The sequence below is a fragment of the Oreochromis aureus genome, linkage group 7 (assembly GCF_013358895.1).
Source record: "Oreochromis aureus strain Israel breed Guangdong linkage group 7, ZZ_aureus, whole genome shotgun sequence".
NCBI lineage: Eukaryota > Metazoa > Chordata > Actinopteri > Cichliformes > Cichlidae > Oreochromis > Oreochromis aureus.
The window spans coordinates 47,786,805-47,804,713 of NC_052948.1; the positions used below are offsets into that span (position 1 = coordinate 47,786,805).

Here is a 17,909-nt window from a genome sequence, read left to right on the forward strand (position 1 = left end):
TTCAAATGATCCCCAGCAATGATGATACAGCACACTAGCATTATCTACTTTGAAACACCAGATTAAACATGAGTCATCTACAAACAATGAAGTTATGCAGGGTTCAATAATTATGCCTTGACTCCTACATGAGTGAAAAAACTTAACCTGTCCTCTAGCTCCTATGTTAAAAACATATACCAATAATGTTAAAGTGAGGAAACCTCACAAAGCAAGCAGGAAATGCTACAGATTCCTTACTTTTTTTTTTAAATGAACCAAATTGTGGTTGGGGTAGACACATGCACGTACATGTCTTTCTAAATCAAGTTTCTTCTCTGTAAAATTTTTTTACTAGTGAGGTCCTGGTTAGAGTGGCCCTCCAACTTGCTGAACATACTTTTATACTTTACGTGTCCGCATTTCCGCTAGGGTCCCAGTGACGTAAATTTTGTTATTGGATGGTAAGCGTGAGAATTTTACCAGCTGTGTATGTACCCAGGCAACAGACTTGAAGAAGACTTCAAAGAAGTATAACAGCAATGTCTGTGTCCGCAACAAAATATAATCCATGGCTAAGAAAGTAGTATTGAAGTACAATCTCAGGACAAGATCCTTCCTTGGGAAGCTCCTGAATGATGAAAACGACCGCCACAACAGGAACAAGGCCACCAAGTTAGCCAGCAGCGAAAACACGAGACAGGAAAGACCAGGGCTGGCTCATTAGCAGTGACTGAACTTTCACAATAAGGAGATTTTCCACTAATAAACTGATTGCGGTTGGGACTGGAGGGGTGACACTAATAAAAATGGTAACGTATTTTGGACAGCCATTCATATATGTGAGTGTCCTGCCCAGGTACTGTCTATATGTGAAAAACTCTAATATTCTGCCTTCCACTATAAACCTGCCTCAGCTCAGTCATGCAATGTGTGAACAGAGTGAATGAGTGTGAACAGGGCACAAGTATAAGTTACTGGGTTGAGCATGCAAACCATGTGCAGTAAGGCTATTGTAGAGGCCCGGGTTTAAATCTGCCTCAAGGCCATTTACTGCATGTTTCATCCTCTCTGCTCTTTCTCTCAGCTTTACTATCTAAATAAAAGCTAAAATGGATTTGAATAAACTCCAAAGCAAGATCATATTGAATTTTAGAGACATAGAACTAATTGCTGTTGATATGTTGCATTTTTTTTCTTTTTAGAGAAAAGTGTATGATTACCTGAATGTTGCTGTTAGAAACATTCTCTGTTGGGGTTATTAGTGTAGAGGATTTCTTAGCCTGCACATTTTTTAAATCTCGTTTAAACTATACGGATATAGTTTGTCTGACATCATCCTGTATCCCATGTGAAAGTGTGTCTTAAAATCACTGGTATAGAGTCCCACGCAACACATCTAGCCAGTTTCTCAGACATGGATTGAACATCATTTTTAGTCTCTAACTAGCCTTAATCCATGTCTGGGAAACTGAACAATATTGTTTTTTTAATGTATTTTTTTGGCTTTGATGTTTAATTCCATACCAAGAATTTTAAAGAACTCTTTCTCCAAAAGAGGATTATTTTGATGAAAATTACTCTTAATAGGGAAAAGCCTTTCTTCAAAACAACAAACATCAAGGTAATTTATCTCTGACAAACGACCAATGAGCTTCTTATGACGTCAGTTTGATGATGTCTACACCAAAACCTACATTCATGATTTCCCAAATCACTATGTTTTTTTTACCATTATGTTTCAGGGGTGGAAACTATGATTTATAAATGAAGAGAAGAGAGGCATTCTGGATATTCACTTTGCAGGCATTGTCATCTAAAGGACTGAATGATGAACTCATGTAACGTTGTAGTTTCTTGATGACCTTATATAGATGTACAAATGTGCATTAACACTGCTTCTCTATACCTGATGCAGGTCGCACAGACTGAAACATTGTAACTGGATAAAAATAATGGTGAGCGGGGCAGTGTGAGGAGGTTATATGATATATTTCTCTACTCAAATCATTATGTTAAAACTGAATAACATTAGCAGCATCTTGGCTCTTCTGGCCCACACAACAGAAACAGAAACAAAGATTTGTTTCAGTTCAAAAGAGAACTAAGTAATGAGCATAGTTGAATAAACAATGACGGATTTACAATTAGGTCTATACGCACAGAAAAGTCCATGCAGGTGCACCTAATCCCTCCTTTTCAAGAGTAATGTATTTACCAAAGTGGGACATGCACACAAGGAGATAATTCATCATAGCTGTAGATGAGCAAACAGGCCAGGCAACAGAGTAATGTACACAATAACCTGCCACTTTTAACTTTGTACAACATCTGGCAAAATTAAAATTACTTATTCTGAAAAGAAGAAGAACTGGCACTATTGTAAACTTTGAAAGCTGTAATGTTATAAAAACCATAAAAGAATGTGTTTATAAGAGGGAACATCACGTTTTGACGATTCCTGTTGTTGAGTCTAAATAACAGAAAACCAGCTTATATGTACAGATTGGATATTCTGGATCATTTCTAGGACTTCCATGCAACCTACAAGAAAAGAAATCATGGGCCATGAATGTGCTGACTTGGTGAGGAGGTAATTTGCTGGAAAAGAGAGACTTTTCTTCAAAAAAAGTCTAAATTAGGACTAATTTTATACATCAACAACACAATTTATTTTGCCAGCCAAGACCTCATTTTCTGTTCTGTATCAGGAATCAAAAGCGCGTTGGGTTTACCACAACTTGTAGTGTTATGACTGTGCTAATTTTTTTGTTATCGTTGGCAAGTTCTAGTCGAAGCATGTTAATCTAATAAAAGTTGCAATTGTGTTTTTAAAGTGCATTAAGTGACGTAAATCTGGAAATACATCAGTATAATAAAGTTTTTATAATTTTTATAATAAAGTTTTTTTTCCGAAGTGACCATACCTAAAAACCAAAAATATGTTTTACTCTTTTTTTATATCCATGCCCTCTACAACCACCAAGAAACAAATTCAAACCGCAACCACAACACAAGCCCCGACTTAAACCAAGTGGTTATTGTGTAACAGTTTCAAATAAAGGTCTTTTGCCTTTGCAGATCTACCCAAATCAAAACAAAGTCTTAACCATCACTAAGTAAATCATGTTTATGCTGGAATTTAAAATTTTCAGTTTCAGTTTTTGAAGTTATCGTATAGCTAGCTAAGGTACCAGTTCAGATGCTTATACTTAATTCTGGAGTGCAGTTTGTTGGTTTTTGAAGCTTTGATTGAAATAAATTAGGAAAAAAATGATAATTTATTTCTACTGCCTCACTGAATCAGACATCAAATTGATGCACTTTACCATTAGGAATAGTTATTGGCTCACAAAGATCCAGCATTCAAACAGTCGACCCCAGAAACAAAAAAAATCAAATAAAAGGTTATAGTTATTAATCATTCACTTGATATCACTTAATACAAAGCAGGGTTTAAATGAGATAGACTAAGAGCTTAACTGGGCAGCTGACTTCCTCCTCCTCTTAACATCTTTTTAATGTTCAACAGCGTGGGAGCTGTCACTGGAGAGCAAAAAAAGCAAACAAGAATTCACAACATAGTGTGCATTAAAGCAGTCTGCTACAGTTAACAGGCTTCATACCCACTTTCTGGCTCCTGATACAAAGCAGATGTTGATATCTTTTCTCTGACAGGACATTATGTATCATTTCAGGCATTTGGTTTATTATTATGGAATATATCTGACCACACTCTCATGACTATGTCAGTCATAGAGATTATATATTCAGTACTTTTTAAAGGCAAGGGTTTATGACATTTTAATACCAGAGCTTGTGGTCAAATACCCATTTTACACTGTAAAATGGGTATTTGAGTTATAGTTGAGGTAATGCAATGTTTTAAGTGATTCTCTTTCAGCTTTCCACTTTATTGATGGTGGTATATTTTTAGAGTTTGAGTCAACTTGAAATTACAACTTGTTCCCTTAACTTGCTGTTATTATTTAAGTGAAAGCATGCAAGTAAATTTTCAATTAGCAGAGCTGGGCGATAGAACGATAACGATATGTATTGCGAAATAACTTTTTCTTGATAGAAAAATTAAACTATTGCGATAGGCCTCATCTCTCTTGTCCTCTTAAAAGAAAAAAAAGAACAGCCAATCCAAATTAAGTAGCGCAGAGCCGAACCAATCACAGCCGCAGCGTCACGTCACGTGACTTGTTACGTACAGCACAAGTGCCAAGGCGCACATGTGTATTTGTTTGGGAAGCAGCCAGCCGAGCTGCCCAGGTAATGGAGGAAATGAGTTTGCCGACTAGAGAAAAATCAACCGAGAGCGTGAGCGAAGGTTACCGAAGAGAAAACAGATGATGGTTCCAATGCTGGAGAGCTTGTCGAACGGAAGGGCCACAGAAGTTCCGTAGTGTAAAGGTATTTCGGCAATTTCAAGTCTGACAAAAAACAGAGTAGCGCGCACTGTAAATTGTGCCAAAAGTCTGGAAATACAATAAAGCGGTGCATGCTCAATCTCTGACTGAAAGCGCTAATTCGTCATTCGGCTTTTGTCAGACTAAAGTAACTGTTAAAACTGTTTGAAAAGCTAAGCTATACAACAAGGAGAGATTGAGAATTTCCTTTTAGTTCTCAGTTTATTTGATATTGACAAAAGTTAGTCAATTTTGTCTGTTCTTCTGTAAAACAAACTAAGATTTATTTTTAGAATTAAAATTTTGTTTCTAAGTGGAATTGACAATTTAGTGGTCTGTTTTGTTTGTTCTATTTTGAAACTTAAACGCTTTAGCGGCTGCCTTTTGTGTAGTTTGCAATATTTGCCTTTATTTATCTGAAACTGAAGTCTCATGTTCCTTAAGTACATCTGCCCTGTTGAACGTATTATTGGAAATAAATATTTAAATCAAAACAAGCTGCTGATTATTTCACATTTTACTTGTGAGCAACGGCACATTTAAATCTTACAAATATAGTTATTTGGCTTATATCGTGATATATATCGTTATCGCCTGTAATGAAAAAAACATATCGTGATGTGAAAAAATCTTATATCGCCCAGGTCTAGTTGTTAGTTAATATAAGTTGTTCTTCCAACAACTTTATCTTTTCTCTTACCTCAGTATCAAAATATGTCAATATGGAGCGGTTTAAGGTAAATAATTTCAAGCATCTGAAATTACTAAAATCATTTTGAGCCATCTTACCTATAGTTTTGCAACTACTGGGGTTAATTCCGGTTAACTTGGTTTAACTGCCAGGGCTGATGAGAAACAGCTTGGACTTGTGTCATGCTCTTTCCTCAGACGACTCACTTACTTTATTGTAATGGATTTTTGTTTTTGTTTTTTGTTCAAAGACAAATAGCTTAATATGTTGTCATACCTAAAAATATTTGGCTTAAATATATAATACTTAAGCCAAACCTAAAACTGTTTTGTGTTTGTGCTTTAATAATTTATAACGTGCCTCTTTTGGAACAAATGGAGAAAAAAAATAGAAGAACAACAAAACAAGATGTGGTTGTGTGCTACAGTTCTCCGGTTTCTGGAATTTATCTTCCAAAATCTTTCTACTTGGACTTCTCTTTAGTTTCTGGTATCCATAAATGAGTAGGAAGACTTGACTCATATCTAGTCCCACATAGGTATACGATGGGTGGGTTTGTAAGTAATAGAGACACAGTCCAAGATTAGGTGTAATGATTTTCAGCTATCCTACTTTTTTTCTGTCTTATTCATCAGTTTCCTTTCCTTTCCTCGTTCGTTCCTTAGTCTCAGAATAATCACTGTGCAATTAATGCCTCATTATATTGTATCAATGTGTTGTTACAGATAGAAGACCGCTATGCAAAGACATTCAACTGTTGGAAAATTGAAACAAAGACATATATCCGAAGGGCTCTACCCAATCAAATGGTTTACAATAGTGAATGTTTGCCTGCGGCTTACTTGCCTTTCATTTAGTAATATCCTAACATGGGGGCTTTTCTGAGTTACATTTTTTTCCATCATGGAAATTTCCTGAATGACACTACACATATGTTGTCTATAAATCTAGGTTCATTCTGTTTTCTGTCCAAAACATTTACAACATCATAAGAACCATAGTAGTCCAGAAGAACAAAACATCATTTTACTAGGGTCTGCTAAACTGTGCTGCAATATATTCTTCATGGATCATTGGAGGGACAACAGTATGGCAACAATGCCCTGCAAAATGTATTTCTCGTGTTGAAAGCTATTTGAATTGGGAGATGGAACAGAAGTCCAAGTGAGAGGATTATTCCAAGGTGCAGAATAGATTTAAATATGATGTGAAAAACAGATTTAAAACCAAAGGAAACAAGGGAGACTTAAGGTCTTGTGGCCAAGCTGAATAATCAGGCTGAAGCGATCACTTCACTGGAGCTGAGCAGCACCCCCAGCTGTGCCTGAATATGACTTGGAATTACACCATAAATCAGTTACTGATTTTACAGTGAATAGACAATGCTTCTCATTCCTGTTGGCACATTTGTGCATTTCGTGATTCACTAAAATACAAGGAGTAATTGATACTTACAGGAAATGCAACCAAAAAAATCCAGAGAAGTTAACTGGAAATAAACGATTGGACATTTATAGGACACAAACAGCGCTGTTTGGATCAGCCAAGTGCATATGTCATGACTATGATGTCCCACTTGAGGGGGGTGATAAAGAGGTTAGACTCAGTTTTATTGCTGTGTAAGCCAGAGTTTCCCCTGACTTCCAAAGTTAACGACTACAAAAAGGAAGAAAAGGTAGAGGGAACACAACAAACTGCTAAGTACCACCAGAATTGTTTGGAAAAATAACAAAGCAACAATTACACATGCCCCACATCAATTATATGTAACTGTTACAGCTGTATAGTGGAAAAAAAAACGCACTGCCTGTGTTCTGCTTCTTCTCCAGAGAAGCATTTCCTTTGCAGGCTAGGCAGGGTTGACATCATATACACAATAAATCAAGCCAATGTTATAACTGTTTCTTGTACCTTCTTGTCACCCTAAGAAAAGTTATAAACAAAGATTATTAATGTGTCTCAGTCCTATGATGTTTTACATACTGGACCTGGCTCTCTTCTTAGATTGTAAGAGAATTCATACTTCAGTATGGAAAAACATCTACAACCTGAATACACGTATGAATACACGGTACAAAAACAATCAAACAACTTGTCTTTGTGGTTTGTGAATTGGCCTAAAATTGTGCAAGCTCAAAAGTTATACTCACTAAGAGCTTCTGTAAAGTGTACACCCACTGGGCACTTTATTAAGTACATGTTGCCGGTACTTGCCTTCAGAACCGCTTTAATTCTTCATCGTCCATATTCAATAAGTTTTTGAAAACATCCCTCAGAAATATTGATCCAGCCTCACAGTTGCACATCCATGATGCGACTCTCCCGTTTTGCAACATTCCAAAGCTGCTCTGTTAAACTAAGATCTGGTGACTGTGTAGGGCATTTGAGTACAGTAAACTCAGTGCCATGTTCAAGAAACCAGTTTGAGATTATCTGCACTTTGTGACATGGTGTGTTATCCTGTTGGCAAGCAGCCATCAGAAGATTGGTACGCTGTGGTCATAAAGCGATGGACATGGTCATCAGGAAATAATCAAGTATGTTGTAGTCTTTAAATGATGCTCAAGAAAATATCCCTGGCACTATAACAACACAACTAGGTTCCTGAACAGGTGATACAAGGTAGGATTGATCCATCCATTCATGTTGTTTATACCAAATTCTGGTCTTACCATCTGAATGTCGCTGCAGAAATTGTTGTTGAATTCTGGTGAGGCTGTGTGAACTGTAACCTCAGTTTTCTGAGAGAAGACATACACTGATGGGAGTGTGGTCTTCTGCTGCTGCTTCAGAGATGCTTTTCTGCATATCTGTGTTGTAACGTGATTATTGGAGGTATTGTTGCCTTCCTGTCAGCTCGAAGCAGTCTGGCCATTCTCCTTTGACCTCTGACATCATTAAGGTATTTTGCACAGAACTGCTGCTCCTTGGATAATTTCAGACCATTTTCTGTAAACTGTAGCGAAAGCAGTACGTTGTCTTAACTATGACTACAGGTCTAAATGCATTGAGTTGCTTCCATGTGATTGGCTGATTAGATATATGCATTAACAAGCAGCTGAGCAGATGCACACAATAAAGTGACCAGCGAGTGTATTTTTCCAATGACTATGTCTCACAAGACATTATTTTCAACTGCTGAGCAAGAACTGGAAGGCCTTAAAATTTATAACACTGATTCAAATAAAACACTTTGCTTGATTATACTCCATGCAGTGTTCCAATAAATCAGAAATCAAGCTCAGCTCAAGCTAAGCCACAAAAAGAAAAATGACCTAATTTAGGAGAATTGATGTTTGAGCGTCAACAACTGTGGTATCATAAAAAATACAGTATAACAGAAAACAGCACTGCTAAAAGAAACAAAAAACTTTGTCAACATAAACCCCGCTACTGGCAACAATTATGACATAAATTCTGGGTGTTACAATGTAACAACACAACAGCCGTGACCACTGAAGATGCTGCCAAACAAACACAAAGCTCAATGTATCATGTTAATCAAACCCTTGTCTGTTATTTTGTAAAGCTTTTATGTTGCAATCCTATGTATTTATTATTCAAATGCAACTCCTGAAACAAAAACCCTACACAGCTTTTCCTGCCTTAGCTCTAGTATGAGCCAAGCATATCAAACACAATGACTGGAAATACAGAATCCTAATACAGTACAACCCATAATATGGAAATCTTAATGTGAAACAACTCAAACAGAAAGTCAAAGAAGATTAGACCAGAAGCGAAATTGAGAGATATATATGTGCAGAGTCAAATGAGCCCTGGTACTAATTCTCCTCTGGTCCTGTTTTCTCAGTATGATCAGTGGTGCATCGGTGTTGTGCATACAGTGCCACTGCATGACTAAAATAGATGTTTTTCTTTCTGGTAAAAAAATGCACTGTAAAATGTAAATTAAAGTAATACAATAGCTTAAAAAATATATTGTGATGACTGCACTGAAAAAAATCTTCAATAAAAGCATATCATGTTGACTAAAAGTTAGTCATGCACAGTACTTCTTTGTAACTTCTGCAACACCTCTGCTCACACCCTTGTGGACTGTAAATTTCTGTGGTACTGATGCCCATCTAACAACACCTTTTACATAAACAGCTCTTTCGACAGTGTTTAGCAAACCAACAAAATGTTCCGAGATGTGCAGACACACTGATACTCTACAGAGTGCGTAATGAATGCCATAAGCCTTTATTTTCCTTTGGCAGCTGAATCCTGCCAACTTTAATGGTGCTTGGTTCCCTTTGAAGAACGTCTCATTCATGCCAAGGCATAATAGCACTGTGCGACTGTATTTTGAGAAAAATGCAGCATGCAGATTCATGCTATCAAATGCCAATCACTCTATTCTTTTCTTAAATAATAATAACTTTCTAGCATTATATTATAGCATTTCTTTTAAAAAGAGGCAGTTACAAAGTGCTCCACAGTTTGAATAAAACCGCACATTAAGGATAAGCATACATATTTTAGCTACGGTCTCACATTCATTTTAACATAAATACTTCGATCAATTCTGTAGGTGTATACCATGTTTAAAAATAATGAGGGAAAGTGTAAGGACTATAAAAATTAGTTTTCAGCAGTCATTTCACGCAAACGAATCATTTAACCGACCTGATAGGCTGAGGAAGGCTGTTCCAAAGTTCAGGAGCTACAACCTGAAAAGCATGATCGCCTCGGGTTTTAAAATAAGAGTGTGGAACAGTTAAGAGACTGATCAGGCGATTGGAGAGGCCAATTGCTGGAATAAGGTCTCAGTAGTACTCAGACACAGGGACCAAGCCATGTAGGGCTTTATATGTTATTAATACATTATTTTAATTAATTCTGAACCAGTGAAGGGCAGCAAGAAAAGGGGGGATGTGTGAGTGCCAGGTTGTTTTCATAAGCACCCGAGCTTGCTGCAATCTCCTTAGAGAAGCTGTCAGGGCCAAACCTGACAACTTCAGCATACAGTGATTCAACAGCGTCTGTTGAGGCTGTTGGGTTTAACAGAAATGTACAGCTGTGCATCATCAGCATAAAAATGGCAAGATATGTTTCTGAAGCTGTTAAGCTGATGATCTAGGGGTAACATATATAACCCTAATATTATGATGACAACAATTACAGTTACAGTTATTAATATGAACTCTGAAGTGTCTGTATGATGAAAACCGTTTGAGACTAGTGCCAGAGATGCCAACCCAGCTTTGTAATGTTATTCGGAGTGGGATGATCAGTGGTTTCAAAATCTGTGGAATAGTCACCTTTATCCAAGTGCATCAGAATGTCATTAGTAACTTCCAGTAAAGCTGTTTCAGTGCTGTGGTTTTGTTGGTAACCGGATTGGAATTTGTCAACGATACCATCTCCCTTAACCAGCTGAAGGAGCTGATGAGCGACAGTATTCTCAAGCATTCTAGAAACGATTAGCAGTTAAAAAATGGGCCTGTAAAATGTTATCTAAAACACTGGGATCTAGGGAGGTTTCTTTAAGCAGAGGGAAGATGCTGGGTGTTTTAAACTAATCTGGTGTGCAGCGAGATGAAAGGGTCTGATTTATAATAAAGAGAAGGCAGTGGTAAATGACAGGCAGAACCATCCATCCATTTCCTTCCGCTTATCGAATTCAAGGTCAAGAAGGGGCTGGAGCCTATCCCAGCTGACAAGAGGCAGGGTACGCTCTGGACAGGTCATCAATCTGTCACAGGGCTAACACACAAAGACAGACAACCAGTCACGCCTCCAGTCAATTTAGATCGAATAATTAACCTAACCCTATGCATGTCTTTGAGAGGAACCTTGAGTACCCAGAGGAACCCACACAGACACGTGTCGAACATGCAGACTCCACAAAGAAAGACCCAAGGCTAAATTCAAACCCAGGACCTTCTTGCTTGCTAACGACCACACCACCATGCCACTGCAGATTGGACTTCTTGAATAAATTTATAAGGGATAATGTCAGCTGGGCAGGACAAATTGTACATGTGTGAGAATATATCAGTAAGCTGTCGTGGAAATCAGATTAAACTTGGGCAACGGGGCAGGTTGAAAGAATCCAGACTTGAACTAAGACCCGATGTGCCTAATCTTGCCAGCTAAGAAAACTTATAAATTCTTCACAGTCATCAGAAGACATGACAGGGAAAGCAGACTGAGCAGGATTAAGGAGTCTGTCAATGATGTTAAACAAGAACCTTGGATAGTGCAACTCATCTTATTCAGCAAATAAGATGCGAGTGGTTAGCAATTCCTTCGTGTGGAGGGACTGAACATGAGATTGTGTTTATGCATCCCCATTCAGCTATTCTATCCTCTTTCCTATGATGACTACAATGAAATTTGCTATCTGGCTGACAGACAGTTATCAGCTCACACTGTGCATGTGACCTGAAATGCACCCAGGACGCATTATCTTGGTTCTTAGCTAAAACAACTTTTCTTCTTTAAGTAAACATTGTGGGAAACAACTGTGGCTGCAGCCAATAACCATAAACCAACATCATTATGTTAAGAGTGTGTTTGAGATTTGAAGATCAAACAGGATGTTACTGTGTGCTTGAACCGCGGCCAGCAGTTTGTCAAGTGATGCAAAAACGGACCTCTCTACAGTCTTTGAAATGTGGAAGTCTGCCATTTCTTTACTTCACAATGTTCTTTCACAAAAGCACAAACAGCAATAGAAGCTTCTATAAATCAAGCTCACTGGCAAAATGTTTGAAATTACTTCCCTAAATAGGTCGTATGATTTTGCTTCCAAAGCTGCAGCACACCCACATTGTGAGCTCGAATCAAAACATAGAGCATTACATCCAAGCAAAGTGGTGTTTGAGCATTTAGTATCTGTCCAAGCCAAAATTAAATAAATTCTCAAGCATATATCTTAAAGGAACACCCTAAGGAGGTTTGTGTGGGTGGCGGTGCAGTAGCACGTCTGTAGTTGCCGCTAATTAAATGATTCAGCTTTGTGGAAAACTTACTCACACCCATGATGAAGACTAACGGCATTTATTACACTCGGCTGCTTATATGAAATCTGGCCTGTCTCTTACACATTTTTAATATGACCATCTCTTTAAAGTCTGTAGTGACGAGTATTTTTTTTTATTATGCCTGTGAGGCACCCCTCGCAGTGAAGACAGATTAACTTAATCCATAGCCTCTGACAGAAGTTTTGCTGCGGGGCATCGCTGTGTCCACTATGTCTGTGAACTGTCATAATTAGAGGCAGTCTCCAAGCATAGACAAGGCCAGTCTAAAAGCTTGTGTATACCTATGATCCCTTTAATTCACAAAGGATGATAAAGTGGAGAATCCACATCTGTCACTGGAAAACTCCTCAGAACATAAATACATGCCTACAAGCGCAGATATGATAACTTTTATAAACAGTAGATAAAATGAAGAAGAAGTTTAATTATTATTAGCCCCAGGCATGACAGCTTACGCAGTCTTCATTTACACACATCATTCAGTGCTTCATAAAAAGAGAACTGCACTCAGTGTCTACCAAATCAAAACTTTTTTATATTTCACATTAACAAATCCAAATCTGACATCATGCTGAGCTACGTGCATTGGCACAGATTATAATTATAACCCTTTCATTCAAACATTCCCACAATCACAACTGCAAAGAAGTATAAATCACTCCGCTGACAGTCTCTGCTGTACCTGTAACACGTCGTAACCTCTCCCGTTGACTTCACGCAGGGGTACTTTGTGGTAGAAATATTATTTTCCGAGCATTTCTCACTGCGGATGAAACATTTCGAAAGCAAAGTCATAATTTTATTGCACATTCACTGCAAGGACCTTTCTGGGGTTTTTGGGTTCACACACACACAATTTTACCCGTCAGTGACATCCTCTTCTTGGTAGGACCAAAGCAAACCTCCTGAGAAGCACATGCAGGTGACGGTGAGCAGAAGAAGACTCCCGTTGTGTTTTAGCAGCATCTCCTCGGTCCGGTCACCTGGCTCCTGTTGACAGTCCGCACTTTCAGGGATAATCTCCTCACTGCCGCAACTTCACACACACACACACAGACACACAGACACACGCCAACACACAAACACACAGTGGAGCGCAGACAAACCCTCCCACTCACCCAGCGCTTGTCGGTGTGTAACCGCTGCTCATTCTTGATGTGCCACTGCAGGACCTGAACTCACTTTAACTTCCGCTGCTTCTATAATTAAAGAAGTTACGTTTTAAGACTAATTTAAAGTCTTTTAACCCCCCAAAATGTGTTTTAATTAAAGTAGAAGTAGTTTGCGAACCGAGGTAAACCTCTGGCAAACAGTCTCTCCTCGGTGAAATGTTGAACATTTACTCGCAAACTAAACTCATTCAACACTTTAGAGCGCGCAGGCAAATGCACGTGCGCAAACACGCGCTCCGGAGCTACTGGGCGTTTTGAGCTTTGCTGCCACCACGCGGCTGTAAATAAAATAACACCTAATTAGTGTTCATCACTTCAGTCACTTTAGGTAGGTGCACCTAATGAAGCATGTCTCTGTTTTAGCGCAGTGCTACTCTCACATTCCTAATGTTATAAAGTTTTAACTGTAAACCTTCGTGATATTTTTTTTTCTTTTAACTTTTAACTTTTAATGGACCCCATTTTTCCTTCAGACCTGTCTTAATTGCTTGTTGAAATTATAGCATCATACAGTTGCGGCAGATGTTTTAAGTGAATATTCAATTACATTTTATTTATATAGCACCAAATCACAACAACAATCACCTCAAGGTGCTTCATATTGTAAGGTAGAGACCTTACAATAATACAGGGAAAACCTCAACAGTCGAACAACCCTTTTTGAGGGAGGAGTTGGCAACATTGTGAAGGAAAAACTCCCCTTTAGCAGGAAGAAACCCAGGGCAGCCCCATTATGCTTGTCCTGAGCAACCTCCTAGTGTGCCTAAAAGGTGGTCCAACTCTAAATAATGTCCTATCTATCAGAAGATGAGCCTCAATATCTGAAGAAATGTGTGTGTCCGTGATGCAAATTTCCCATTCCACCACATCTCAAAAATAGACGAGTTGGACCGAGACTATTGGCTGTCATGTTCAATAAACCAGTTTGAGATCATTTGAGCGTTGTGACATGCTGTGTTATCCTGTTGGAAACAGCATTTTGTGAAAAGTCCTGCAAAACAAACAAAGCTACACCAACTTTGTGTTTTTCAAATGTTGCATTAAAATCCTGGGTGTTTTTGTCCTGGATAAACTGGTTAGCTTACAGTACTGTGGTGAATTCACAGTAAAGCACTGTGTTGGACTGATAACACAGTGGCTGTGGTGCTCATGGTCAGGTTTAGGTTACAGGAAGTGTCGCAGAGATGAATCTCCATTTGAGCTGATGATGATTAGATTAATTAACTGAATTCCAACTTTCTACCAACTGCATACTGTCAGGTATAAGACAGTATAAACAGTATACTGTCAGTGTAGAGGATGGACTTCAGCCAAGATAGCTGTGAAACTGCATACATCTTGCTGAATTCACTTGTGTAAATGCACAAAGAACCGCAGGTCAGCTGATCATAGCCTGTACACTAAGAAAATCTCCTGAAGCTCATGTTAGATTATTGTGAGCTGTGATTCTTTTCCCTACGCTGAGCCGCTACACAGAATCCCACTGTAACCCCTGACTGTACTCATTTTACTGCTTAGGTGTGGAGGTAAAGTCACCATCTACAATGTAGGCAACAGAAAAGAGTATTTAAAAAAAATCCCCTTTCACTGCATGTCTCGTGCATGGCAGTTTCAAGATTTGTATTTATTTATTTATTTATTTATTTATTTTGGGGATCATGGTGGGCACCCTGGACCATAAATGCAAGCCCTGATTTTTTGTCCCAGTCAAACGTAAACACTATAAATATGAATTTCAGAAATGTTTTTATGTTGTTTATGCCAAATCCTGACCCCACCATCTGAATGTCACAGCAAAATTTAATACTCACCAGGCCACATAACATTTTTCCCATCTTGAACTTCCCATTTTGGTGAGCCTGAGTGAACTGTAGCCTCAGTGTTCCTGTCCTTTAATGACAGAAGTGGGAACCAGTGTGGTCTTCTGCTGCCATAACCCATCTGCTTCAAGTTTCAGTGTGTTGTTTGTGGAGAGATGCTCTTCTGCATCTCTTGAGTTACTGATGCTTTCCTGTCTGTCCATGGTCTGGCCGTGTGTATATGTCTAAATCTTTTGAGTTGATGCCATGTGATTGGCTAATTAAATATTTACATTAACAGGCAGTTTAACAGATGTGTAACTAATATAGTGGCCACTGAGCGTATATAGGTATATATTATGCATTAAGTAGTCAAACAAGTCAGTAGCACTTGCCTAGATGTATGCCTACTCGACTCACACCTCAGTCATGTGGCTTCTGTCACTTTGAACGCAACTCATTAAATCCAGAAATCAGACAGCTTTTTCACTGGAGAATGTAGAAGTGTAAAGCAAGTTCCTGTCTTAGATAATGTTTTTGTACAAAAGAGTTTTACCAGCCAGGAACTTTAGTGCTGCAGATCTAGTAGTACAATTTCTACTTTATTAAATCATGTGTTTAAAAAAAGTTGACTTACGATTTAAAACACCGCTCATTAACGGGTGTGTCTTTTTACTGACAGCAGAGCAGCCTCTCTCGTCCTGACAGATCATTACACAGAAGAAAAACTATTCCCAGTGCGCCTCCATCCCATCAACTATGTAATGATTCCCTGGAACCAAGTTGTAACGCTCGTGCTCAGCTAAGTGACCTCGCTATCTAGCTCATTCTTTGGGTCAAGTGATCTACGAAGACGGAGGAGAAACCCTACACTAATAATAGGCTGCCGCTGACTTCGCTTCTGATTGACCTCGACCTCGCTGTAACCTCCAACAGCGGGCCTGATATAAGCACAAACGCCGCTCTCCGGCACCTGCAAAGCTCAAGAGTTCTTCAGTTTCTCAGGAACACAGTGTGGCATTACAGGGAGTTGGATAGCAGAGTCACTGAGGCGCCTGTAAAGGATATCCCAGTGAAACAGGAGGACTGTGGTGTCGCTTACAGCAACTGTGGTACCTTTGGGGAGGTCAGTCAGTTATGACTGAGCTTTATTCAGGACATTATTTGAATTTCTATTCAGGGGAAACCTCTTTTTCCCAACTGAAGCCTGTCAGTCACACCTCCTTCAATATCACTTAGCAGAAAATTACACCTTCAGCTTGCCTAAATGGGACTGTTCAAGTGTGACCATTTCAAGTTCAGTGGTAAGCACTGTTTCGCTTGTCTGTCTGCCGGAGTCATTACAGCAGAGCCTCGGTGCTCCAGCACTGAGCTGACGGTGCAATTCAGTTCCCGGCCACTTGATGGCCCTTTCAACCCAGAGATCTCACCCCCACCCACCCCCTTTCGCCACTATCGTCATCATTGCCCACAAAATGGATGACAGCTTTTAGCAATACCAGGGTGCGTCACGACTCTGAGGTGCACATGCTGTGCCATTTATGTTCCACCTGTTTTGATGCCTCAGCAGCTCGAGAGCCAGAGAATGATCATGCCTGCAGCAGCACAAGTATCCAATTAATGTTGCAGCCTGATACTGTATCAAAGCTCCAGGGCTGATAACCTCAGCATCTCCTGCCTTAGGGAACATTATCTGTGATTCTTTATGTAATTAATTTGTAGGAGAAAAAGAATGACAACAGAGGAAGAGTTTTACCCTTACCCTGTTCTACTTTATGTATTAGTTGTATGTAGCACTTTATTGCCTCTTTCAAAAAGGTGTTTTGCCTTATGACCTCTATTTATGTGTATAGGGGCTATTTCTGTTTACCCCTATCTTTTTGTATTTTTAATCCCTTTTTTCCTTCTGTGTTATTTTAAATTCCCAAATTAAAGACACGTTGGAAGTCACTATGTGGCCTTTAATGGGAACTATTCTCACTGATCAACTACAGTGTTGTTCAGGAAGAACTGGGGTTTCCTGATCTAAAAGGATTGTTTAGACCACCTTTTTTTCTCAGCAGACACTTTTTTGTGATGTTTATTGCCTGGACAGGGGAACAAATAAAAGCATGGGGAAGACAAAAATACTGTATAGACACAAAATAAAATCACATTAAAAAAAAAGATGAAAGGAAGCATTTTCTATTGGAGCAAACAAAGGCCAATAGGAAGAGCTGCCTGTGAGTGGACTTGGTTGTTTCTCTTGATCAAGGAGTGGTCCTTGCCTGGCTAAAACTGTCTGCGTTCATAAAAAGGGTAGAAAATACATCGCTAATCTTGGATGTGCTTCTTTAAACGCATTATGCGGCATCAAATATACTCTGTTTATTTGCTGGCAAGAGCAAAATCTGAAAAGGAACATGTTGCACTGCACCGATGAGCTGTGAAATCACAATACGTACCATGAAAAGTTGTTCAGTGCCTTGTAGGTTCCTGACATTGACATTAACCTTTTCTTGCTTAATGGATGCATTATAATGCAGCAGCCGACCATAGCTTTTTATCCTCTAAATGCTCCCTCACACATGGGATAGAAAAAAGAGTATGTTGCAGGGAATGAGCACCCTACTGTCAAAACTCCTCTCCTTCTGTCTTTCTCTCTCTCCAGAGTGCAGCACTGCAGTGCTTTCCTGCACATGCCCAGACAGACTGGGAGAGTGCCACAGCAACTTTGAGCACACTAGAAATACTAACAGCCTGCATCACAGACACATTTGTGTAGTGCTAAGTCTGTAAGATTATATATATGTATATTTTCTTTCCTTTTGTTTCCTTTTTTTCTTTCTTTTGGAAGGTCAAGGTGCTGTTGACATGAG

The 17,909-nt window shown here is 39.0% G+C and overlaps 1 protein-coding gene across 5 annotated transcripts in view; it reads right to left on the reverse strand.

Moving 5' to 3' along the window:
• ccbe1 (collagen and calcium binding EGF domains 1) overlaps window positions 1-13,494 on the reverse strand; it is a 37,053-nt gene extending 23,559 nt beyond the window's left edge. For 2 of the 5 annotated variants that reach the window (XM_031754708.2, XM_031754707.2), the window contains exons 1-3: window positions 13,199-13,452; window positions 12,943-13,070; window positions 12,763-12,843 (exon numbers count right to left, since the gene is read on the reverse strand). In XM_031754708.2, coding sequence (XP_031610568.1) covers window positions 12,763-12,843; window positions 12,943-13,046 — 185 coding nt within the window. In that variant the 5' untranslated portion in view covers window positions 13,047-13,070; window positions 13,199-13,452. Of the gene's footprint in view, window positions 1-12,762; window positions 12,844-12,942; window positions 13,178-13,198 lie in introns of those variants that run through there. The other 3 variants (XM_039614185.1, XM_039614186.1, XM_031754706.2) reach the window with 3 other exon arrangements.
• Between the last annotated feature and the right edge of the window lie 4,415 nt (window positions 13,495-17,909).